Raw genomic sequence first — 27966 nt, forward strand, 5'->3', positions numbered from 1 at the left:
CTATTGATGGTTTCAAATTCAAATTCAAAAACACTTTATTCATGTAGGTCACGGAAATGACACTTATGAATGTCAAAAAATAAATAGAAATATTGTTTCTTATTGATAATACCGCTAATTCGTAAAGGGTTGAGCTAATGAGAAGAAGTAGCAAGAAACTCATTGCCACTCTTTTAAGCCAAGATTTACATTTTGATTGTTTTACAAATCATTTCAATTACAATATATGCAAAGTGACGCAACAAAAAGTAAATTAATACTTATAAACACAAGAGTTATTGAGTATACTAGATGCATCAATCCACACATACCGTTAATAAATAGAGGCATTATGGGAGTATTTCATAAAATAAAATATACAATAACTTTAACTTTAAAGGAAATAATAATAATAAAAAACACATCAAGCAGACCTCCCGGTTACTAGACCATCCATCCACCACGAGTAGCACCCGTTCACGAGCAGAGTTTGAAAGGATTATCAGCTGATGCTATCATCAGCACTGCTTATATCACTATTGATATATCAAATACCTTATAAGGTATCGAGTTAAGTATAATGACACCGATGACACCGTTGTCACCTGCACTTGCACTTGGACTTGAACTTTTTATTAATGAAATGTACTCGGCAAAGTATTTGGCGAAGTACTTGGCAAAAAAACTCGGCGAAGTAAAATAAATCACTGTAACTTGTTTTAAAATAGATTATTTGTTGATAAATGAAGTGTTTTGAGTGAAATGTCTACATAGTAAAATTAAGTATATTATATATAAAAGTGCCACGAGTATTGTCAACGTGAGAAATAATTGACGGTTATCCGTAAAAAATGCGAAATACTACACGCAATAATAGTGCTTATTGAAGTAGTGAGTTAATGTGATAACAGCATTCAGACCATCGCTACAGGCCCCACTAATATAATTCATGTATGAATTTATCCTCGATTTGCATCCAAATACATGTAGTGCGATTGAACATTCTTATATTGATAGATGATCACAGGCTGTAGCGGTAAATGGCTACCTTTCGAAGTGGTTAACAATTCCTTCTGGCGTTCCACAGGGACCTCTCCTTGGCACACTCGTTTTAACATATTTGTAAACGATATACACACCTGTTTTAAGAACTCACATTTTTTGATGTATGCTGATGATGTAAAAATTAAAAAAAACAACTTAACAGCCCTGATGACTGCCACCTATTACAACAAGACTTAACTAAATCTGAACTTGAAATTGTCATCGGCGAAGTACATGTAAAGTACTTGGCGAAGAACTCGGCGAAGTGCTTGGCAAAATACATGGCGAATTACTTGGCAAGTACTTAGCGAAGTACTTGTCGAAGAACACTTGCACTTGCACCTGCATCTGCACCTGCACCTGCACCTGCACCTGCACCTGCACCTGCAACTGCACCTGCACCTGCACCTGCACCTGCACCTGCACCTGCACCTGCACCTGCACCTGCACCTGCACCTGCACCTGCACCTGCACCTGCACCTGCACCTTCACCTGCACCTGGACCTGCACCGGCACCTGCACCGGCACCTGCGCTTGTACTTGTACTTGTATTTTATTAATTTTATTTTTGGCAAAGTATTTGGGGAGGTCCTCGGCGAAGTACTCGGCGAAGTACTCGGCGAAGTACTTTGCGAAGTTACTTGGCGAAGTTTTCGGTGAAGTACTTGGTGAAGTGCACTTTGCATTTGCATTTACACTTACACTTGATACGTACTGCACCGACTCATCATGCAAGGGAAGATCTAGGGAAAGCGTCCACCCGAAAGAAGGCGTACTTCGTGGCTTAAGAATCTCTGGACATGGTTCAACCTTAGGACAAGATCCCTGTTCCCAGCTGCTGTGTCAAAGATAAAAATAGCACTAATGATAGCTGACCTCTGGTAGGACATGGCACCTCAAGAAGAAGAAAGATTCAAAAGTGGGTCATCTGATAAATGATTACCGCTTCTCACATTCTCAATACTGAGATTGAGGGCGGCAACATGGCTGAAAAACATTATAAACTTTAGTTAATTTCATCGTATTATGTCCTATGTTATATTGCTATGCGGCAACACTGCCAATATCAATACCATCATTGTACTGCAGTAGAGGGCTATTCGCCCTATTTATAAAAGAAAGCCTTACTAGCTAACCCGACAGACGATTAATAATAAATAAACAGTATTTAGGAATTTGTCAACAATATTTCGTAACATCAAGAATTATTTCGTTAAACTGCTCATTGTTGTTATAATGAAATTAATTCATAGCAGAACTGTCAAATCGTGCGTCATTAAATTCTCTCATAGAAAATGTGTCAATACAAAACAAATATTGGAAATAAAAATAAATATTGTTCCCAAATTGAAATAAAAACTGTCCTATCTTTCAAGTTGGACTAAACTGTACTCCATGAAGTAATCAAAATCATTTTCAAAAGCACTCTACTCGTATAAACACTCTTATTCTAAAAAAAGAACATGTCTGCCTTAAGAACTTCAGCAATAATGGTTGTTTTCTCAGATTGACCATCATCAGAAGCACGTTTTATAAATTCAAATACAAATTGAAATATTTTTATTCGCAATAGGATATAAATTCACTTATTGAAAGTAAAAAACTACCACCCATTACAAAATGAATGCCTCAGATCTGAGAAGAACGGGCCCAACAACTTTTTTATATAAAATATAGCTTCAATGTAAAATCGCACAATAAAACTTATTATTTAATAGCATGAGGGCAGTCGCTCCATTCCCAATCTGTGGTATCATTAAGAAAGTAATTTATGTTATAGTAACCTTTACCACACAAACGTTTCTTAACTATTCTTTTGAATAACGTAATAATTTTGTATTGAATATATTCTGGGATCTTGTTTTAAAAGCATATACATCGCCCCACAGAAGACTTACTAACTCGACTTTGCCGAGTAGTAGGCATTATAAGTTGATGTCTGTTCCTGTTATTAATATTATGGTAATGACAGTTTCTAGCAAATTCACTTATGTGCCTATGAACATACATTACATTACTAAGATCATATTGAGAGGCCACAGTCAAGATGTTTATTTCTTTAAATATTGCTCTCAGTGATTCTTTAGGACCTAGGTTATAAATAGCGCAAATAGCCCTCTTCTGCAGCACAAATATTGTATTAATACCGGCAGCGTTGCCCCATTGCAATATACCATAGGACATAATACTATAAAAATAACGTAAGCTAACTAGTCGCGCCGTATCTATTTCAGTTAATTGTTTAATCTTTTTAACCGCGTATGCTGCAGAACTAAGTCTTTTTTCGTCTAAGTTCGCCAATCCTTCAATATGGATGCCCCATTGTAGTTTGGAATCCAGAATAATGCTAAGAAATGCCTCACCGTATACCAATTCACTTGCATCTACATTTTGATACGGTAAATTTAATATGTTTGGTTTTCTTGCAATTTAACAATAGGTTATTAGTGCTAAACCAGTACACGATGTCAGATAGAAATATCATTTCGTCATAGATAACTTGATTTCTTTTCACTCTGAATATCAGTAAAGTGTCGTTTACAAACAATACAACCTTATATTTTTTTTCAATAAGATTATGAAGATAATTTATATAGATAAGGAAGAAGAAAAGTCCAAGAATAGACTCTTGAGGTACCCCCATACTGAGAGGAGTCCCAGGAGATCTCCTGCCATTCACGTCGACATTCTGAATTCTGTTATTTAGATATGACATCAGAAAATCGAGCGCAGTTCCCCTTTTTAAGCTTTATATCAGCTCCCTGACCAGCGTTGAATGTTGAACACAATTAAAAGCTAAGGCTTTTTTCGTGATTTATCCAAGTGCCAAGTGCATTTTGCGATTCCTCCCAGGCATCAAAAATATATTCCTGATTAGTTCAACACCTGCATCTGTTGTTGAACGTCTCCTAGTTAAGACAAATTCTTTCAAATTAATTAATTTATGAGAGTTAAAGTAAGTAAGCATTTGGCTTAAAATTATTTTTTCAAAATTTTTACTAAGAGTCGACAAAATCGACACGAGACGATAGTTATGCGGGTTAGAAGAGCATCCCAACTTAAACATTGGTGTAATTTTACCATGTTTCAGAAGGTCAGGAAACATGCCATGATTATTACAATTATTAAAGACTATTGCAAGATATGGTGCTATGACATCAATTATTGAACTTACTATTTTAACATGCCTAGAGATTTAAAAGTTTTAATTATTTATCCAAGGCTAACAAAACTAAAATTGAAAATTAGTTGACATTCCCAAACATTATCCAGAAGAAGTGACTCAGCAACACTGGTGGAGGACACAAGAGCATCTGTGATAGAAACTGGAATGTCAGATAAAAATTTCTCTAAAGCAGTAGCAACTTCCTGCTGGGATTGAATTATTGTATTGTTTATTGATAGATAGTATTCAATGTTGCGGTATTACACTCTTCCAGATTCCCAGTTAATAACATTCCAAGTCATCTTTATTTTATTCGGTACATTTTTAATTATTTGTCTGATATGCATAGACTTTGCTATAGAAGAAACTTTTTTAATTATTTTAATGTATTTTTTAACATACTCGAGAAAAGATGCATCATGATTATGTAATGTTCTCTCACTGTATAGTCCATATAGCCTTTGTCTGCTCCTATGAATGCCAGCTGTTGCCCAATCATTAAATGACAAGAGACCACCAGACAATGTCGTAGAAGTAAATATAGAATCTATCTAGACGTATAAATTAACAAAGCTTTAAATAACTGAGGCTGCTTAAGATATGCAAGTAACACAGTCCACGCAAAACTAATAATCCAGAAATTTAATGTCTGAAAGTAAATTTATTAGGGAAGTAAGACTATTACATTTTCATATTTATCTCTTTCTAATATAGCCATTTGCGTCATTGTAGGGAAAACACTTAAGCAGTTGTGTAAATGAGACCGCCATTAGCATTTATTACGGCAATAAAATTTCTTTGACACACAATGCCTTAAAAGTGCTTACGGCTACCGATCTCCCATGGAGAAATCCCATTTAATGCTTCCCATTGCTTTAACACCTTATTATAATACGGTAGGAATCAAACTATTAGTTGGTTTTCATTATTTAATAATTAAAAAATGTTACATATCTGTTTGGGTATAAAATAGAGAAAACATACGAAAATATACTTGAAACTACATGTAGTAATACTTGGAATAGCCTTATGAATACATTAAGCTGGAATGATAGTAGTGGGATTTTGAAAATATAATCGATTGTAAGGTAATTCTAACGCATAATCTGCTTGAACATCGCTAGGTCCTGTATTTAAGTCTATTGGAACAGAATCATCAGTAGCAGAAAGTAAAGAATTACTTTCACTCGATCCATATATATCATTACTGTGTATTATTCTAGATTCACTTGGCTTCCATGTGACTGTTTCAATATCATTCATACTTCGATAGTTAAATTTTTCTACTTCTGAACTTTCAACGTTTGTTGACAATTGAGCAAAGTTCTTTCTGGAAGGTACTCGAAGTTGCATCCAATTGTCGTTGCTTCGTTTATCATAATGGTCGTATGGGTATGTGTGGTAAAATCCATAGCTTAGCGGACTTGTAGCAATCTAGAACAAAACATCTATTAATGGTTAATTTACGTTGGTTTTAGTAAATATGCTGTACAGTCTGTTTGAGGGTTAGTTTTCATGTGTTGGTAATTAACCTCTGGTATGCCAACACGTCCCGCACGCCCGCAGAGCCACCTGCTCAGCTGTTTTGGCGCCAAACCCGACATGGTCACTTGAGACACTATATCCACTTGTTTTTATAATAGTTGAGGTATCCCTATGCGGTTTATGTTATGGGTTGTTAGATAAACAAGATAGTTGGTAGTTAGTAAGCTGGTTATAGTAAACAAAAAATGTGATTTATGATAGATTCGGTCTGTGATAGCGCCGCTCTTTCAGAGTTGTACGAGAAATTGTGACTTTTTTGTTAAATGCGACATAATAATAATAATATTACAATTGAAGTATTTGTATTATTTTTACTATAGTGGATATATTTATAATTTGAACTTCTTTCAAAAATTTTTTTTTAATCTCACAAAAAAGCAGATAAATTGTTAATGTAATTAAGAGTAGCTATCTAAAAACTAACTTTTTTCTTAAATATATATAATTTATATTAAGACTTGAAAAGTGATAAAGGAATTAATCTAATATTATCCAGATAAGTTCGTATTTAGCATTAATTTATTTCAAGAGCTTGCTAGCCCTTATGTTTTAAAACGGACATTTTGGATCCCAGAATTTGTACAAATAAAATTTGTTACAATATTCAAAAAAAATTTTATAAACGTGTGTAAGTTGAATGATTTTTTTAAATCATACTACACATTTGTAATGGAGCTACCGCCCTAAGTTCATTTAACATTAAATTTTATTTGACGAAATTTATGTTGTCTCGCAATTCCATTAAAAAAGGAGACGTATGCTGAGTTTTTTGCGCCTCTTCTTCTCAGGTAAACTACAGGCAAACTATTTCGAATGTGTGGTATTTTTTGACGTTCAATAAGTGATTTTAAATCCTATTTTGAATAAAAATATTTGAATTTTCAGAATTTGTTAAATATTACATAAGTTTACCACAGCAAGAAAAGCGTTAGAAAATAATATATCTAATTTGTTTATAAGAAATGTCCCTAGATAACAAAACGAAACTAATATTCCTGGCCTGTTTTTATCGGTTGTCTAACAGCAAGAGACACTATCTAGACGTATTAATTATTTAAGAACACTACACAAGAGGAGGAAAAACGAATCTATGGGTTACCTGATGTTAAGAGATCAGTGCCGCCCTATTTACCTCACCAAAGGAATCACAGGAGCGTCCAACCTTTAAGGAAGGTGTACGCGCTTTTTTTGAAGGTACCCATGTCGTCTCGGAAATACCATTGACGATGCTACGAGGGCGGCACTGAAAATTTCGGGAATCAAATATATATATATTTGATTATATGATTATATATATATATATATATATATATATATACATAAAATATAATATATAAATAAAATGTGTGTCTCTGTGTGTTTGTTATCTATTATTGTGGGAAGTTTTCACTCTCAATGATTTCATGAAAACGCTAAGGAGACGTGAAGTAGTTTTAAAGAAAAAAGAAGAAACATTATAAAATGCCGTGTAAAGTATTAACACATTTCCTGTTTTGCATGCTCATGCTAAATAATATAAAAGAAAATATGCTTAATAGGTATGTAGAGCAGAATACGAAGAGCTAGTTTATTATTGAATTCAGCGTTAATTAATATTTGTCAGGCAATATGACTAGCTCGCTCTATAGAATCTATCTATTCTGACAGTAATATTTCACTTAACCATCAATTTTCGACACATAGCAAACATTGTTTTGAATACTTAACCATATAAAAATACAAAACCGGAAAGCAGCAATGAGCAAATTCGCCTCTCACTCACGGATTTTATGTTCTCATGTTAGTGACGACAGTCTTAATGAGAATGAGAAATTAAACTTCTTTAAACCGAACCATGTGCAGTATAGGTAAATTACTTTCAAGACGTTTTTGCATTTGTAGTAGTATTTGCATATTTACAGGAATTCTAAACAAGAAATTCAAATTTGTACAGTTAGAAAAAAGAAGTTCGTTACATTTTGAAGGAGATAACATAATATTGAAATTTCTGAAGTTGAAGAACTTTAGGATTAGAAATTATGTTTAATATTAATAATATTTACTATTTCTTATCGTTTTTATATTGAAACACTTTAAAACAAATTATCTTGTCCCAAACTAGGCAAAGCCTGTACTATGGGTACAAGACAACGAAATATTAAACACAATATACTTACTTAAACATACATAAATACATATAAATATTCATGACTCGGAAACAAACATCCATATTCATCATATAAATATTTGCACCTACCGGGACTCGAACCCAGAACCTATAAGCTCAGTATTCGTTTATTTGTTTATGTACTGACACTGTACACGTACACACACACACACAAATGCGAAAACGTCTCGAAAGTAATATTAACCTGTACGTAAAGTGTTATTTAGAAAGATATTACAACATTTTACGGCGATATAATAAATATAAATTATTCTTTGATACGTTTAGATAAACTATGACAGCTGTGAAAACGTCGAAAACAATTGAGATTTGAACTAACCTCTATTTTGAACAAGCTTGTCATGCACACTAAACTAATATTCCTGGCCTGTTTTGTAACAGCAAAATACTCTATCTAGACGTATAAATTATCTAAGAATTTTTCTGTATCTTTATATGGTTTTCGTTTCAACCAGTTTTTTATTGTGTGTTCACAATCGAAGCTATTATTCATAGTAAACATATTGAGAAAATAATTTGATTTATTTATAAGAAATGTCCCTAGATAACAAAACAAAACTAATATTCCTGGCCTGTTTTTATCGGTTGTCTAACAGCAAGAGACACTATCTAGACGTATAAATTATTTAAGAAATTATTATTGAAAATAAGTAGTTATTTGGTGAACGTTTGTAATGTAAAAGACTTCATCGTACGTATGATGTAATTTTGGTGGGTGTATTTTCTTTTACAGAAGAGGAGGACAAAGGAGTGTATGGGTTACCTGATGTTAAGTGATCACTGCCGCCCACAACAGAAGAGGAATCACAGAACCGTTGCCGGCCTTTAAGGAAGGTGTACGCGTGTACCTTTTTTGAAGGTACCCATGTCGTCCCGAAAACACCATCAACGATTCTACATGACTATGTCGCTTAAATTTTCCTCAGAAATATTTAGCAAAGAAATAATTCCTTATTTTGTTGTAAATTACCTTTCTGTAGGTGGAAGGATGGAGGGTGACAAGGTGTGAAGACAAGCGATCGGAAGAAAGCTGACGGTTCATGTATTTCGTGATCAGAATCTGTTACAAAATGAATGAACGAAATACAAGATTTACTTATTTAGGTCACTGGTGTAGTGTTTATAAAGCTTCTACGATTAAAATCGTTTGGGCAACGTTGTTGAAAAAATAATCACTTCACGAGTTCCAATTATTTATGTAAAGTCGAAAAAAACATGTTGAAAGTATTATAAGCTAGCTGATGCCCCGACTTCGTACGTGTAGATAAAGTGTTTTTAAAAATAATAAGCAAGTTTCGAATTGAAGATTATCTCATGTCCTATTCCAGTTCCGAATATAAATCTTATTTTAAAGAAGATTGTTATGGCAAACTAAACCTACTATTGGTATAGTTATAGCTCATCGACGTGAATTTCAGTTATTCACAAATCCCGCGGGATCCATGGATTTTTCGGGGATAAAATGTAGCCTATGTACTTTCTCAAGCTCTAGTCTATCGCTGTACCAAATTTGATCAAAATCAGTAGCTCCGGCTTAAAAGCTGGGATTACTGTCGCCCAAAAATTAAGCATTTATCATAAATTTTTTTTATTAAAAAAAGGGACGAGACGAGCAGGACTTTCAGCTGATGGTAATTGATACGCCGTGCGGCATTGCGCTCGTCACCTTGAGGCATAAGATTATTCATTACTGCTTCACGGCAGAAATAGGCGCCGTTGTGGTATCAATAATCTAGCCGGCATCCAATGCAAAGGATGCTCCCACTGGTAAATATATAATATTCATATTTTTTATACTTTTGCTAGTGTTGTATTATATCACCATAACTCTTAAATTCCAAAAGCACCAGAGAAATCACAATAGATCAGCTTTTATGATGGAAGTACGTATTTTTTTAATAACGTTATTTCGAGCTAATAAATACACATTAACTAAAGTAAATCTTATAGTTCAAATATAAAAGAACAGAAAAGAACCTAACGACAATCCACCAGCCAGAAAGTAGGTATAAAATCAGAAAAGTGCTTTCACATTTTATAAAGATTCTAAGCGATAACTTCGAGTGAAAAAATTGTTAAGAAAATATTATTAATAGAAATAAAAAGTTAATAAACCATCCATACCTTCCCCCTCTCATGAAACCCACCAGAAAAATTGTCAACCTAAAAGAGAACGTTAATTTTTATTGCGTTAGTAATGACGACAAATTTATGTGAAAATTTTCGGTTATCAAATTAGTAGGCGTAGGTGTGTTAATGAAATTTACTGCGATATTAAATTTACAGATAAACACATTACCAGTTACTACATAAACGTTATTTTGTCTGTACTTATGTGCTTTTAAAGGTAAAAATTTACTAACAACGTTTTTAAAATATTTAATGAAAATCCGGGACCTTTTACTGTTGACAGGGGACAGAATAAAATTAATTACCTTTTTCAACCCTTGTATTGATGCCAGGATAAGTGCCATTTTTGCAAGTAAAAGCGCTTTGCCTCCGAGAACAGCTAGGAATTGAAATCCCATTGGAATGAGGACCATCCCGATGGAAACGATACCATACATCATCATTGTCATCATGTGATGACGACGTCTGCCTCGATACTCAACTGTATAAAATACGAATTAAAATAAATAAATTAAGGTATTCTCGCATGATACATAAGACAATCTCTTCTTCGACTTTGATTACCTGGTACCAATTTTTAACCGACTTCAAATAGGAGGAGGTTATCAATTTAATCGCTATTTTTTATGTATGTACACTGATTACTCTGAGGTTTATGATCCGATTTACGTAATTTTTCTTTAGTTCGATGCAGAATAGATGCCATTTGATCCCATAAATCTTACATAGTTTGGCCAAGTTGTTTTCATTTTATGAACATTTTTTATGAAAATTTCTGTTACATAATTGTTTTGTGTACGGCTTTTTTAGGAGTTTTCATTTAGGTTGATTATATACTATAATTATTAACTGACACTAAAAAGTAGAAAAAAAAGATAAAACTGCGTTTGAAAAAACCGAATTCAAAAACTGAAAAGTATCAAATAACTAAAAATTGAATTTAATACACCTTTACTTTTAATATTAATAAAATATCATTATTTGTATGTGCTACATATTTATAGCTTTGAAGTCGGTGCCAAGCCGAATGTAATAGTAAGTACCTACACTCGCCACGCGTGACTTAGCGCGGGATAGCTTCGTCTAGAACAAAACAACCCAACCCGGACAGACACGCGTGGCCAGATAACCTTAATAATTACAGTAAGTAAGCTGTTTATAGTATTAAGTTTAATTTTGTTTAGGGCTTGGCACCGACTTAAAACCTATTAATAGGCAGCACATAGAAATAATAGCATTTTATTAATATTTTAGGTAAAGGTGTATTAAATGAAATTTTTAGATATTTGATACTTTTCAGTGTTTGAAGCCGGTTTTTTCAAACGTAGTTTTTTTATTATATATCTAGACGCGTTCGCGGCCTGCTATGTGTACATCCATATATGTACACACTATAGCTGCGTCTCGTAACGGTATCGCGAGTCTAGAGATTTAATCTCATTTAAAAATATGCGTTCCGCGCTATAATAAGTTTTCACTTCAAAAACATGTGAAGAGTGGTAGAAATGAAACCATCAAAAATTTTGGCTTTTATATAATGAAACGAATGTAAAATTTCGGGAAGAGGATTACTGTAGGTTTTAGTAATGGTTAAAGTGATACAAAGTTTTAATACTGATTTTTCATTTAATTCGTACATATTACATAGATTCAGACTCAATACTAATAATAACTGTTACACGATGCTAATGGTAACTTAGGTATAAAATAAATACTTTAGTCTTAATGTGGTCCATATATCTTTGAAATATTGCGTCAATTACTGTTTTTGATCCTGTTGTTGATACAGTGCGACTGTCCCACATTTTTAAATTCTGCGTCCAAAATCTCAATCAACGGAATCGCTGTATCCGATGCGAAATTTATATTATACCTCTAAACTGCTTGTGTAGTCCTGGTACATGTTGCTAGGATGACATATGATTTCAACCGTTTTGAAAGACATTTTATCACAACTACCACATTAATGTTCTCCTGGTATCTATGTAGTAATACGTCAAGCGCATGACGTCTGAATATATTATGTCATACTCGCGTCATACATAAGACAATCTCTTCTTCAACTATGATCGCCTGGTACAAAACACTGTATAATGATTTCTATCTCTGAATCCTATTTACCTGTTTGTGTCTCTATCGTCTCGGTTATTCGTTTGATTGTTTTTTAAATCACAAGGTTGCTTAAGAAGCTTCACTTCATATAGTGTATGTACGCACGCAAGAAGTTTTTCATCTTTGGCGTAATAAAACAAAAATCCTTCAAAAAAATATCCCTTGTGCTATTTTACTTATGTAGAAAGAACAATATTGTAATAAAGAACGTATTATATACTTCATAAAGTCAAAATATTAACTACTGCATTACTTAGTAAATTTAGTCGTATAACAATGGTAGGCTGATTAAAATGGTGTCAGGTTGTCGAATTTGCGTGACCCTAACGCGGCAAAGAAGTACTGCATTAAATAAAGGCGTGTGAAGGTAAGGTTTCAAAAGTAATAACATAATTTTCCTTACCTTTACCGACTGCCTGATCCAAATCAAGGTCAAACTTAATCACATGAGTGCGAAGCACTTGAGCTATACGTTGGAGAGCCAAAGTACGCCATTCACCTTCTTCTAACTCCTTCTCTGACCAAGTGCTAAAAATAAGATATATATTTCAAAAAGCGATTACACAGAAATCTTTATAAAAATAGGCGTATTCCTACAAATTTGCTCAGCTTTTAATTATTAAAAAAATACATTTTCTAGTAATCAATGTTTCTTTAATTAAAATAAAGTATCATTTTAATCTCCCTTTTAAGCTATGATCCTATAAGGAAAAAGTAGGTATAGTGAGAATTGTTAGTTTTATTCAAGACAATAATTAATGGAAAGTGTGATATCTAAGAATGACATTTTTTGCCATTACTTTGCATCCGCTTAGCCGGCGGATTATATCTAACAAAGACAGTTGCATTGTAACAAGCAGTGAGTGGACGTATTCGAGAGTAAAACCCATTGATGAATTAAAAGACCTTGGAGATTGCCCTGCAGATTTCGAGAATTATTTCCGATCGCAGTTGATGTGATACGATTGAACTGAATCTTAGATACTCCCTAGTACCCTCCAAGAGCTCACAGCTGCTCTTCGGATGAAACTGATGGTTTCATGTTTGTGTCTTTTTCCATGAATGGTCTCACCATTTCCAGTAATTGGTAAATAGTTTGCGTGTCAATACGTTTGTGAATATCACTTAAGTCCAATAAGTTTGAATGGCTAGGGGCGGTTTTACCATAAGCGTGCGGAGCTGGTCCGCATGTTACTTTACTGTGCATGACACCTACGCATTACAGGCACTATGTTTTAGTGTGCGTGTGTGGCTGAAAAAAGAGGTTAACAATAAGGTACGGTTACAGTATGACATTAGTGCATTTACATCAACTAATATAATTTGATCTCACATCGTCAAAAATATGTAAAGATTTGACATATTGTATAGTGTTCAGCTTAGGCTGGACGCATGCCGATTAAGCTGTAAGCCGTTAGTTCTTCTTAGTCGGATTACTGTTGACAGAGCAGTCATGGTCACGTCGAACGACGAACGATTCTACGCCAGTTATCCCTGGCTGTTGCTTCTCTGGCACATGTGTTGAGTTGTGTGAGGGTGTGTTGGTTAGGGCTTTCATCTGGTCTGTCCAGCGCATAGGCGTCCTCCTGTCCTACTGCCGTTGACCCTTTCCTGAACAACAAGTCTCTCTATGGCATGCTCTCCACGTCGCGTGATATGTCTGAAGTATCTGAGGATACGCGCTCTAACTATAGATGAAAGCCTTTCTTTCACCTTGAGTTCTTCATGTATCGAGACGTTTGTGCGGCGTTGTGTCCAAGATACTCGAAGCATTCGTTAGTCCCATAGACAAAAAGGATATATTCAATAGTTTATGGTCATGTTGAAGTTCACGCAGAAGAATATTGTTAAATTTATTTTATATTAAATATTGTTGAATTTGAAATTGCAAAAAGGAGATCAGAGAGAAATCCATACGTTTTTTAGAGTCAAGTGTCCCTCACTCGCTTGTTTTTTTTTTTTTTTGCTGTTTTATATATATATATATTTTATATATTTATTAATATTTCAAAGCAATGAAAACCACTGAGGTTTGTACAATTGCTAAATTAAGTCTACACCAACAGAGTTAAAATAGTTCACAATCACTTAGCTATACATTATAATTATACAAATAAAAGTAAAAGTACTTGATACAATTAAAAGTTAAGCACGATAAGTTGATCGGTGGTCAGTCAAGTCTTAAAAAGATTTTTTTTAAATTCTGTTTTAAATTAGTCTCAGTCAACGAGTCGGTCAAGTCACGTGGCAGTTTATTAATCAGTCTAGGCACTATGTAAGCTGTTGTTCTTTCACCGAACGCATTGGATGCCCGAGGCATGTGCAGCCGGTTTAGACTAACAGCGCGCGTATATAAAAGAGGGCAAACGGGCAAAAGCCTCACGGGATAAGGAGTGGTGAGGCAACCGCCCATGGACGTCCCCAACAACAGGTGTTAAGAGTTGCGAAGCCGGCGTGGGAGTGGAACTGGTGGGAGTATTATTATAATGAAGAACGGCCGTTGTCAATAACGTATCTCTAGTTACGTCAAATGCCGTTTTAATGACAATATCTTATCTATCCATAGTTATGATCAATATAGTTATAGTCCAATGCTTTATGTCGATAGGTTATTGAAATGTAAGTAAGCGTAAAAGGATAGATTTGTCTACCTCTAATAAGTTAAACTAAGGATAGATAGGATGTTGAAAACGACTGTACGTTGTATCGGTTCGGGAAAATACCAGCCAGTAAATGATTTACTTTGGAAATCTACAAGGATCCACAGAAATAGTACGTAATGAAGTTATTAAAATATAGTTTTAACGATAACCTATATAAATTTATTTTTATCACCAGACAAAATATAAACATTTGATTAAATACTGTAGTGTCATGTAGTTTGGCTCGTTAGCATGTTTTAACAATAAATGTATTATGTTTTTTATGGAAGAGAGGACAAACGATCTTACGGGTCATGTTAAGTGATCACCGCCGTTCACATTCTCTTGCTACCAAGAGAAATCACAGGAGCGTTACCGGGCCTTTACAAAAGTGTACGCCCTTTTTTGAAGGTACCCATGTGGTTTCGTCGTCTGGAAACACCGCACAAGGAAGCTCATTCCACAGCTTGGTTATACGGGGAAGAAAGTTCCTTGAAATCCGCACTGTGGAGGAACGCCACACATCCAGATGGTTGAGATGATAATATCACAATTTGCGTGTCGTGCGAATGTGGAATTTGGCGGCAGGAATCAGGTGAAACAGCGCTATAATTTATGTTATCTTTTAATATGCGATAAAACTATTTAAACATTATAAATGAGATAAATCTTATGTTTATTTCAAGTAAAAGTATTTCTACTGCCAGCCTTTGGTGGTCAGATTCCTGGTGTTACAAGACATCTGATCGCAATGATTTTTTCAAAGGCATTAAAGGCATTTATTTTCTCAAAATTGATTCCTTTGCAATTATTTTTGATGTCATTTCTAATACAGTACTAGATACTACTACCGCTTCGGAAACTAATAGCGCTCTGAGAGAGAAGAAGCGGCGTAAGAATCACTCCCAGCATTATTTTTTTGCACTCTTTAAAATAAAATATACAATATTGTACGGTCATTGTTATTGCTATAAAATAATCATAATCTAGTCCCAGGCTGTCCGGTTACTTAGATATTCAGCTGTGGAGTAGTAGGCTTTACGACATAGCCATTTTTAATAAAACATTTCAATTTATTTATAGATAATGCCTGAACAGTGGCTGGGACTTTATTTTAAAAGTGTATACATTTACCCTTAAAGCTATTATGTATTTTATGATTATACATAGTTTACCATTAAATGAGGAGATTATAGGTTCATAATTTAATCAACATGCATTACAATTTTATAAATTTAAAATAACATTAAAATAAATAGGTACAAGTAATTAGCATAATATAAGATTGTAATCATCATATTTAGCTTGACACACAAAACGAAGACGCCATTTTGTTTGTTGTAAGTGGAACATTGCTTACGCAATTGTTTATAAAACCATTTTCATCAACGTTGACACATTTTAACTCGGTCATCGACATCGTGTGATACAATACTGATTTATAATAACATACTTAAATACCTCAATATTTTATTTAATGATTTCGTTGCTAGGTACTGTTTCAATCAACAGATAGTTTTTGTGTTACATTATGAATAAACAGTATATAGAATGTAGCACAAAATATAATATAGACATATTTTATGAATCAGAAAACAATATTATATACAAGATCTTGTCACCATTCAATTCCTAAGTGTTTGTTTTAGAAAGAATATTGGTCTAATCTTTAAGGTGCACTTTTAATTATTTATATAGTACGTAATTTCCTATTTAATTATTTTTATAATGAAAATAAAATCTGGTTATTTGTAGCCTACTTATTCATTAACTCTGGTAATTATAAAGGAATAAACACTGATATTCATGTCTATAACAGATATACACACTGTATCTGTACTTCCACACCAGTGGGAGGCTCCTTTGCACAGGATGCCGGCTAGATGATGGGTACCATAACGGCGCTTTTTTCTGCCGTAAAGCAGTAATGTGTAAGCATTATTATGTGTCGGTCTGAAGGGCACCGTAGTTTGTGAAAATACTGGTTAAATGAGACTTAACAGTTTATGTCTCAAGGTGACGAGCTCATTTGTAGTTCCGCTTAGAATTTAGGGTTTTTCAAGAATCCCGAGCGACAGTGCATTGTAATGGGCAGGGCGTATCAAATACCATCAGCTGTACGTCTTGCTCGTCTGCTGAAAAATAAATTCCAAATATTCCTTTTAGTTTGTATTTGGGTAGGTTTTAAATCAAGTTACCTGTTATGACTTTCCGAAACAATGTTACCAGCTCGATCAACAAGATCATATCGAACCAGGGTTACACCATCAGCTACGGGAACCTCATCGAAGCTCAGAGATCTGTCCAGGGCTCGTAGTGTTTTCCTTTTCATACATCTCACAAATTTGGGATAATACTCCTTACGGTCGGTAATGTCTTTATCGTCAAGTAACTAAAATGATTAAAAAATATTTTTTATGCATACAGTAATAATATTTCGTTGTTTATTTTCAAGTTATATTGATAGAATTAATGAACGCAACAGATGAAAACAAGTCAGGTTTAATACTTTAGTGTGCGTGACAAGCTACGTCTTACACTCGCGAATTGTATGTCACTTTGTGTTAGTGTGCGTGCATTGCTCAATTTAGAGGTTTTCGACGTTTTCACAGCTTTCACAGTCTATCTAGATGTATAATATTAATAAATATAATAAATATTGACACACTTTTACACAAATAATACACATACATACATACATACATTTTACACAATGGGTACAGGACAACGATATATTAAATACAATATACTTACTTAAACATACATAAATACTTATGAATATCCATGACTCGACGGAAACAAACATTCATACATTGATATAAATGTCAGTAACCACTGGGCTATAGGGGTCGTCAAAATATATGAAAGATCTAAGATTACAGCTTTAATAAAAATACATTCAATACTCCCGTACACATTTTCGAAAGCAAAGAATTAGTACCAATTTAACAAAATGTTTCACTATAATTACAGCGCCTTTCTTATGCTTTCGGTTTTTTTTATTTTGATAAAATATGAATATAAGAATGCAACCGAAGACCGAACCTTGTTCAAAGAATATGTAATAGTAGTACAGAAGACTCACTCCGCAAAATCAATTAAAGGAATAGGGACTCTTGCGGTCATATAATTAGGTGTTATTCAGATCACACAGCGCTATTAACCTACATTTTTAAACACCTAGAAGTTGCCTCTCTTTCTATCGCGTGACTCCTACCTCTTCTGACGACGTTAGGGCTGTATTCTTTACCTAAAACAGTAGGTACTTACCTAGATAAGGCCACCTCATAAAAATATCTTAGTTTTTAAGAAAATAAATATGTATGTTATCCTAATTTTATATCAATATTCTTTCGTTGTCAAATCTACAGATAAACCTCGCGCATGCATCACAGCTCTCCGTGAGTCCCTACTGGCTGGCTTACTGTGTAGAGGCTGCCGCGCGTACTAATAATTTCGATACCTACACAGAGACAGGCCGGCCTTGTTGCAGACGCTTTCGTTGTTCATACATTTGTCTCACTTTCATACTAAAGTAACTACATAATACATAATTTTCAAGTGATCTTGCCGCCATTTGCAAATGCGCGCCATTTTGATATTAGAAACGTCAAAGATTGTTGCATCATTCAGTCAGCCTAGCGAAACTCACTCAAGAACAAAGCGATTCACTCCATTGTATGAAATGTGCAGTCAGACTGCTATAAACCTGTAAAAAAAGGAGACAGCTGAAATCCACTACGTTTGAAGCAACTGTTCGCTTCCAAAGTTAGCCGGATTATGCTTCGTGGCCAATCGTGATGTTGTAATTAATACTATTTCAAACTTATGTCAAGTCACTGTACGTTTCATACTTAACTAAATTTCAATATTTACTTATTTATTTTACTTATTTGACTTAGGCAGTCCCGCCTCTTATTATGTAGTATTTACATCCTCTTTGGCAAATGTGTTGAAATATTTGTATGATACACTAGCGAGAATTGTTATTTGGTAAATCATAACTATGGTAATTCGATCTCGACTTCGTCACGAGTTTACCCAACTATCCACTACTCATCAAAAATAACTATATCTTAATTAATAATAACGATACCAAATACAAAAACATAATATTAAAATGATAGCTTTTACATACCGTTCAAGTAAAAATTATTTGTATACATAAATTACAGCCACATGAGAAATACTGGCAGTCTTAGGTGGACGGGAGCAGTGTTTCGGTCTGAAGGACGCCGTAGCTAGTGAAATTACTGGGCAAATGAGACTTAACATCTTATGTCTCAAGGTGACGACCGCAGTTGTTGTTCCGCAGAATTTTTGGGGTTTTTCAAGAATCCTGAGCGGCACTACATTGTAATGGACAGGGCGTATCAATTACCATCAGCTGAACGTCTTGCTCGTCTCATTGTCATTTAAAAAAAAGTCACATCTAAAGTTTTACTTAAAAATAAGAAACATTTTCATGTCTATGTATTTTAATAAAATTTTGGCAATGATAAATTTGGAAAACATTCAGATACTATTTTGTAAACAGTCCAGAATAAATTACTCTGTCAACCCTTATATCGCCGGAAAACTAAATTGCTTTATACATTTACCTGAGATTGTGTTGGTATGTAGTAGATTCAACACCGTATTTGTATAAAATTGCTCAGACCTTTATTAGATTCCAAGACATACCTCGCTTCTTCAAGAATTGTCCCAACATAAATTTACGAGTATCGTTGTAATATGAATAACTAGCTGAGTGTTTTTGAGAGTCGGTCTTGCCTACCAAGGGTTCAGTTAATAATAGGGATTAAAGTATGAAAGTGCTTTTTTATTGTAATAGGTACTTCGCTTTGACAAAGAACCTTCATGGTTTGAGATGTTGGAGTGAAACTTTTTTCACGTATTACCTATGTAGTTCTTCTTTTAAAAGATGTCCAACATTCGATTATCGTATTTCTGTTTTTTTTTTATTCAGCTTAGACAAGAAAGGACATCAAAAATTCGAATGATTTTTGAATCAATGTTGCGTTTGGAGAGGGGCTAATGAACGCACCGTACGATTTTTGCTTTAGCTTTCGTGATGGAAACTTTAATTTAAAGAACGATCCACGTGGAAGACCGCCTACACAGTTGAATAACTTTGAATTGAAAGAGATGGTGGAAACTGATCCGAGCCAAACTACCCAGGAATTAGCGGCATGGCTTAATGTTACCTTACCAACAATATTGATTCATTCGCGTCAATCAATAAATAAAAAATAAATAAAAAATGGGTGCCTCATGATTTGACTGATCTGCAGAAAGAAACGCGTGTTGAACTTGTGTTGGCTTATTGAATCGATATTGCATCGAATTGTGACATCCGATGAAAAATAGATTCTTTACAATAACTAACTAAAAATGCAATAGCTGACCCCACGTCAAATGCGGCAACAGTGTCCTAAATAAAAGTTTACCAATAAAAAGGTAATGGTAACTGTTTGGTGGTGTTATTTACTGTAGTTTTCTACGATCTAGTCAAGTAATAACGGCAGATGTCTACTGTGCCAAACTCGGAACAATGACAACAAAACTAGCCGTAAAACAGCCCCGACTCATAAATTGATTTCAACAGTTTTTGCTCCATGATAACGCCAAACCTCATACAGCACGAGACACCGTTTTAACTCTACAGGAACTGCAATTAGGAACCATTCGTCACCCTCCGTATTCGTCAAACGTTGCTCCAACGGACTACCATTTTTTTCGTGAATTGGACAATTTTCTACGTCATAAAAAGTTTTCTTCTCAGAAAGCAGTACAAAATGCTTTCACATAGTTTGTCGAATCTAGATCACCACAGTTCTATCGCAAAGGCATAAATGACCTTTCTTTTAGATGGCAGCAATGTATAGACAGATAATTATGGTAAGTATTTTGATTAAATAAATATGTTAAATTAAAAAAAAAACGATTTTAATTTTTTTAAATATTATTAGGTACCTATACAAAAAGGGAAAAGGATTTTTTTCATTCTATGTCGTAAATCGAAAGCTATACCCCACACGACATGGCTAAGTTACTTGAAAGGACCACCGTTCCTTGCATTTAAACTCTGTTTATTTTATTTCATTACTTATGTGTAGTTTTTAATTTTTCCTTATAATTATAGTATAAGTCTTTATAACTTGCCAAATTACATAGTTCAAGGTCAAACGAATATCTATCCTAATCAACCTAACTCTTCCTAGACGGCTGGACCGATTTTAATGAAACTAGCTGTGTGTCTTCATGTGGATTTGGGAACGGTTTAGATTCACAATTGAACTACCTCCTAAACTGCTCGACCGATTTTGATGATTTTTTTGTGTGTTCCAGTGAATTTGAGATTGGTTTAGATTCTCGATTCTATCCATATGATATAATTCTCCTGCTCATGTGTATGTTAGTGAACTCCTCCTAACGGCTGGACCGATTTTTCAAATTTAAGACGTGCTTACAGGAGAACGTCTGTCCGGTCCACTAGTACCCTATAAATTTTGATTCTCGTGAGAGTGTCGAAAGAGACGTACATGCGGCATAAGCTTGCGGTTGATTTATTCACAGCTTCAAGGGACTGTAGACTTGAGCATATCGTTTTTATTTCAACTCGATACTTCCACGTGGTCCTGAGATAAAGGGTCTTGACAGACAGACAGACGATGGGACGAACGGGCAACAAAGTATAATAAAGTTATACTTTAAGGTATAGGTACTGTAAGGGTTGCGTAGTATAAGGGTTCCTTTTTTTCCATTTGTGGTGCGGTACCCTAAAAATATCTTGAATTCAGGATCTCGCGGGGATGCTGCATAACATAATTTTTATAATAGTCGGTGGTAAATGCCAGGACTATATGTGATTTCCGGTTAGGATTAGTTCGTTAGTCCGTTGATTCCTTCAAACATAAACAACTATAAATTTCTCATAACGGTACTTCTGTATAAATATATTTTCGGTATATAATGCATTTCTCGTCTCTCTCATCACATAAATCAAGGCATTATGCGAGCATTTAATGAGCGATTATAAAAGATACTAGCTGACCCGTTAACGTTGTCTTGCCATAGATATTTTTAGAATTAGACCGTTTCTTGGTAATTGCAACATTATTATTTTTTTCTTAAATAAAAGAACATTTCTAAAATAAAAGTAGCCTAAATTACTCCTTATTACATCAGCCTGCCAATAAAAATCCCGTCAAAATGGATCCAGCCATTTCAGAGATAAGCCTGAACAAACAGACAGACAGACAAAAATTGTTAAAAAATCTTATTTTGGTGTATGTACCGTATATATATTCATATACATGTTGTAAAAAACGGTTATTTACATATTACAAACGGACACTCCAATTTTATTTATATGTATAGATTATAATAGCATTAATTTAAAAAACATGAAGTAGAGTTCCTGTAACAGGCTCATCAGCCACCATAAGTAGCGCCCGTTCACGAGCAATTAGGGAAGGGAACGACCCACACCACGTTGTCACCACAAGCAGTGGCATTTAAGCGAGCATGACGATGCCTGTTACGAGAACTGAACGAAATAACAAAAATTATAATAAAACAAGTAAATGTAATATTAATTAATCATATCTCAAGCTAGGGAATATATCTACAGGCTTAAACTACCAACGCCTAGATAAATAGAACTTTCGTGTCCCAACGTGAAAGCGCTGCCAGTACAGGCATACAATGATTTCCTTTAACATAAGCGTCCCGTTAAAGCAGATTATGTAGAGCCCTCCCGGATTAAAGAGCTTACTGGAGACAGCCATGTATACTGAAATAGACGCATATTGTGTGGACTATAATACAATACTTATACATTGTGAATATGTATACAATCGACACAGTGAAATATTTCATGAAACATGTTCAGAGTGAAATTGTTGAGAGACTCGATTGACGTTATGCTCTAGTATTATGAGGGGGGTTAACATTTTGGAATATATTATTATGAGCTAGCTGACCCGGCAAAAGTTGTTTTGCCATAAAAAATATTTTTAGAGTAAGACCGTGTCTAGGACATTGCAACATTTTTCTAGAATAAAAGATTTTTCTAAAATAAACGTAGCCTAAGTTACTCCTTATTACATTAGGTATGTGCCAATAAAGTCCCGTCAAAATCGGTCTCGCCATTTCAGACATATGTCTGAAATGCCGGAATAAACAAGCAGACACACGGACAGAAATTGTGAAATATTCATATGTACATGTAGTAAAAATGGTTATTTCAATATTACAAACAGACAATCCAATTTTATTTATATGTATGGATACTATTAGAATACTTGGCGTCGATATATCGATAGATAAATTTAGTTTATGCATTATTGTTCTGAAGTGCATCAGGGTAATTTCGGATATAGGGTAAATCCAGATAATTAAAAGCTATGTTTAAATTTCTATCATACACAGACAGCTTAGACGCGGACTAAAGCGAGGGGACAAAAGGGGTCATGGTCAAAACAAAAAGGAGTTTCGTGTTTTGTTGACAGAAAATTGAAATGCCCCAAGATTTAGAAGTTCTTTGGATTATCTGGACTTACCCTGTATCCGAATTTACCCTAATGCAATTTGGTGCAAAAATAATGCATAAAATATATTTTTTTAAAAGCACAAAAAAATACTTTCATAGTTCCTTGTGCCATTTCTTCTCTTATTTACCATTTGTTTCCAAAGTATTTGTTAGAGCTTTAATTGATATCAATAAGAATTCTAAAATAATCAATTTTGAAAAACAAATGTCTGTTTGCGTGCCTCTTAAATAATCTTTACGTAATTAGTGCGTCTTGCTGCTAGACAACTGATGAGAACAGGCCAGGTTTATTACTTTAGTGTGCGTGACACGCTACGTCTTACATCCGCGATTTGTATGTCAGTTTGTGCTAGTATGCGTGCATTGCTTAAATAGAGGTTAAAAGGCATTTATTTTCTCATAATTGATTCCTTTAGAATGCTTTTTGATGTCATTTCTAATATACTAGATACTACTACCGCTTCGGAAACAAATGGCACTCTGAGAGAGAAGAAGCGGCGCAAGAAACTCTCCTTTCTAGCAGCATTCTTTTTTTTGCGCTCTTTTCAATAAAATATCTGTCGCTATAAAATAATCATAATCTAGTCCCAGGCTCTCCGATCACTCAGATATTCAGCTGTAGAGTAACTGTATTTACGACAGAGCCATTTTTGAATAAAACATTTAAATTTATTTATAGATAATGCCTGAACAGTGGCTGGGACTTTATTATAAAAGTGTAAAAATTTACCCTTAAAGCTATTATGTATCTTATGAAGTCTACTAGAATTTTTTACAAGAAATCCCTTATATGATATGATAATGAAAATAGCAAAAAGGTGACGATTTTTGCGAAAGTATATTAATTTTTCATAAATGGCAATGAACTGTCATAATTTTTATTTCTTTAAATTTTTCTTTAAGAGACTGTCTATAACCAAGCTGATATATAGCACGAACAGCTGTCTTTTGCAGAACAAACAGTATTTCAATGTCAGCAGCATGACCCCACAGTAAAATACCGTACGTCGATAACTGTCAATTTCATTTTTTTTTATATTTTCACCGATGTCACAGTCTTTCTAGCCGTATAAATGATCTAAGGCGTACCATTTACCAAGACACGTTTTGCTAACGTGACACTGGATTTCCTGAAATGTGTCGCTAGATTATATCTCATGTGACAAGATTCCGTTAACTACGTTCAAAAATGTAGCGCTGCATGTGCAATGCTTTTCAATACCAGCGGATATGTTATTAGATACTAGACATATTCGCCCTGTCTTTTTAGTAAAAAAATATAAAATAACTACCGCTAGTTATTATATATTTTCTACGCACCCGACAGACGTTGTCCTGTACACACGTTTTAAATTTGAAAAATCGGTCCAGACCTTAGGAGGACATAACAAACATACGTAGGAGAATTATATGTATTGCAGAATCTAAACCAATCTGAAATTCACTGGAACACTCTAAAAAAAATCATCAAAATCGGTCCAGCCATTTAGGAGGTAGTTCAATTAGTGTGAATCTAAACCATCCTCGAATCCACTTTACCGAATTGACCGAAAATTAACCGAACATTTGAATCACACAGAAAATTTCATTCAAATCGGTCCAGCCACACGTACAGAAGAATTTATATATATAAAGATAATAATAATATAGAAAATAAGACTTAAAATAAATTGAAATTAATAATTTAATTGTTTTTAAATATTATGAAATTTCAGATCTTAATACTAAGATGTCTAAGTTTTCACTTCTATCAGCAGTCTCTACAACTGAAAAATTTGATTTCTTCTATAACCCAACTGTTGAAAAAAAGTTTTGTTGGATTTTTGTAGTAAAACTTGTTTAGGCGTGACTTGGGGGTAACTCAGAATATTTTTTTGACAGAAGTAACGTTAGTACTTAATAACAACGTTATATTGATATGTGTGATATTAATAATTTTTATTCAAATATTTATTAATAACACGGCTTCAATTAATGTAAGTATATATTTCATGGTATAAATTAAATCTTCTTGTCTTTCAACTTTATAAGAATATTTGTTATTCAAATTCAAATATTTTTATTCAAAATAGGATTTATAATCATTTATTGAACGTCAAAATCTTACACCCATTCAAAAGAGACTGCCTCAGACCTGAGAAGAATGGGCGCAAGAAACTCAGCGGGCTTTTTTTTTATATAAAATATGGATTACAATGTAATATCGTACAATAAACATTAATAATTAATAAGCCTGAGGGTGTTCGCTTTAATCCCAGTCCGTGGTGTCATTAAGAAAATCGTTTATGCTATAATAACCTTTCCCACACAAACGTTTTTCAACAATTCTTTTAAATTTCGTAACACATTTGTTTTGTACATTTTCTGGGATCATATTGTAGAAGCATATACATCGCCCAACAAAAGACTTACTAACTCGACCCAACCGAGTAGTAGGCATAACAAGTTTATGTTTGTTCCTCGTGTTAACATTATGAATGTCACAGTTTCTAGAAAATTCCTCAATGTGCTTATGAACATACAAAACATTATCAAAAATGTATTGAGAAGCAACAGTCAAAATGTTCATTACTTTAAATTTTTCTCTTAATGGTTCTTTAGGACCTAGGTTATAAATCGCGCGAATAGCCCTCTTCTGCAGCACAAAGATAGTATTAATATCGGCCGCACTGCCCCATAACAATATACCATAGGACATAATACTATGAAAATAACTATAGTATACTAATCTCGCCGTATCTATGTCAGTTAACCTTCTGTTTTTCTTAACCGCATATGCTGCAGAACTAAGCCTATTCGCCAATCCTTCAATATGGGGGCCCGACTGCAATTAGGAATCAAGAGTAATGCCAAGAAATATAGCAGATTCCACTGGTTTTACCACCTCTCCATTTAATAAAATATTCGCATCTACATTTTTGACATTTGGCGCGGTGAATTTATTATATTTGGTTTTATGATTATTTAACAATAAGTTATTGGCGCTAAACCAGTACACGATGTCAGATAGAGCATTGTTTACTTCGTCATATAAAACTTGGCTTCGTTTCACTTTGAATATAAGTGAAGTGTCATCCGCAAACAATACCACCTTGTGTTTTTTTCTATATATTGGTTCGTTATATACTGGATGTCCTAGAATAGGTGGAACAAACAAGGGCAAACGAAAATAACATATTTTGCCTATGAGCTTTTAGATAAACAAAAAAAGTTTATAAATGTATCTGTTAATTATTCCTAAAGTTAATTATAATTAAGTTTTACTTCAATCGCGCGTAAAGATTACACGCACACTCTTATTTTTTGTCATAACATATTGCAATTTATTTTGAAAATAAAAACACTAATCTAATACAAGAATCTTAGTGATAAAATGATGACAAGCTTGAAGTTTTGTTTCACTGTATTGATTAATTTAAGTTTCGTCGAAGTTAATTTGGTTTTGTATAATTGATGTGTAGCGTATGTTTTGTTTCTTTGATCACAAAATATTATCGAACAAATATGATTTCTATTTATTTTAATAATAAAATGAAGATCGCTGTCATATTCTGGTGGAGGAGGGAAAGGGGATTGGCTCCGGTCTTCGACCTATGCGAAACATAGCGGCGCTAGGCCGCTACTTCACGCCGGTATTCTGTGGGAGTGTGGTAATTAACCCGGACGAGTCTGGCCCGATTGTGCTGCCGAATGAAGTTATGATCGTAGTCTGTAAAAAGATCTTTCGTTTGGTTCTTTTTGTATTTTGTCAAGTTCAGTGTATTTTTAACAAAAAAAAGTGTATATATATACAGTATACTTACGTATGCACGCAAGAAGTAATACTTCTTTGGCCTAACAAAGCAAAAATCCTTAAAATTATTATTTATGACTCGTGCTATTCCACGTTTTTAGAAAGAACAATTTTGTAAAAATCTTGAAAAGATGGCTTTGACAATTAATTATAAAATAACGAATATGGCTGTCCGGGCTTGAACCCTTTGCGTATCCTATGATAAATAATGGACGAAGAAACAAAAAAAAAATAACGAATGTCGCAAACGTCAGAAAATTTTAGGAAACAACTCCACCCTGATAAGGTAACCTTTGTGTTACAGTGATGCCCGCGCATCTTAAAATTTCACTCTCATAATTTTTTCATAACGCGCCTAAAGAAGTATAACTTCAGAAATATATCTAGAATTGTGATTGCAAAGAGTTAATACTTACAGCAATTTAACAACTTACTTTCTTTGAGCAATCCCTCCATAGAATTTTAACAATATCCGCACTCTCAAGCCACAGATCAGCTAAGAAGGTACTTATATAGGTATCAGTGTCCTTCATTTCTTCTCCATGTGTTACCGCAGAGCTAATGACTAACATATAAAACGTTATTCTAACTGATCCCATATTTCCTTTTCTAGTTACTACTCTCAAAATAGCATTTTAATTATTTTGTAGATATCTGAAAAATATAATTTACGTTATTTCTTTTTGTCGAAAATTTGTTTTTGTCTGACATAATATTATGACTTTCTATTTTTTTGTTATGAAAATACGGGATGAGACGAGCAGGACGTTCAGATGATGGTAATTTATGCGCCCTGCCCATTACAATGCAGTGCCGCTCATGATTCTTGAA

General features: G+C 34.0%; 1 protein-coding gene across 1 annotated transcript; it reads right to left on the reverse strand.

Annotated features, from left to right (window-relative positions):
* Positions 1-5135: 5135 nt before the first annotated feature.
* Positions 5136-27734, reverse strand: LOC126965198 (uncharacterized). The gene is made up of 6 exons (XM_050808639.1): positions 27570-27734; positions 16984-17177; positions 12547-12671; positions 10337-10512; positions 5398-5623; positions 5136-5143 (listed from the first exon to the last, which is right to left on the reverse strand). Exons 1-6 carry the CDS (start codon positions 27732-27734, stop codon positions 5136-5138), a joined length of 894 nt encoding a protein of 297 aa, XP_050664596.1.
* Between the last annotated feature and the right edge of the window lie 232 nt (positions 27735-27966).

Source organism: Leptidea sinapis, chromosome 6, assembly GCF_905404315.1.
Source record: "Leptidea sinapis chromosome 6, ilLepSina1.1, whole genome shotgun sequence".
In the NCBI taxonomy this organism is placed as follows: domain Eukaryota; kingdom Metazoa; phylum Arthropoda; class Insecta; order Lepidoptera; family Pieridae; genus Leptidea; species Leptidea sinapis.

Bases quoted from the DNA above. Each gene is read 5' to 3' on its own strand.
- LOC126965198 (XM_050808639.1), bottom strand. From the start codon at position 27,734: ATGGGATCAGTTAGAATAACGTTTTATATGTTAGTCATTAGCTCTGCG. The intron at 17,178-27,569 runs GTAAGTTGTTAA...TAATCATTTTAG, and splicing joins GGAGGGATTGCTCAAAGAAA to TTACTTGACGATAAAGACAT. The intron at 10,513-12,546 runs GTAAGGAAAATT...TATTTTATACAG, and splicing joins GGATCAGGCAGTCGGTAAAG to TTGAGTATCGAGGCAGACGT.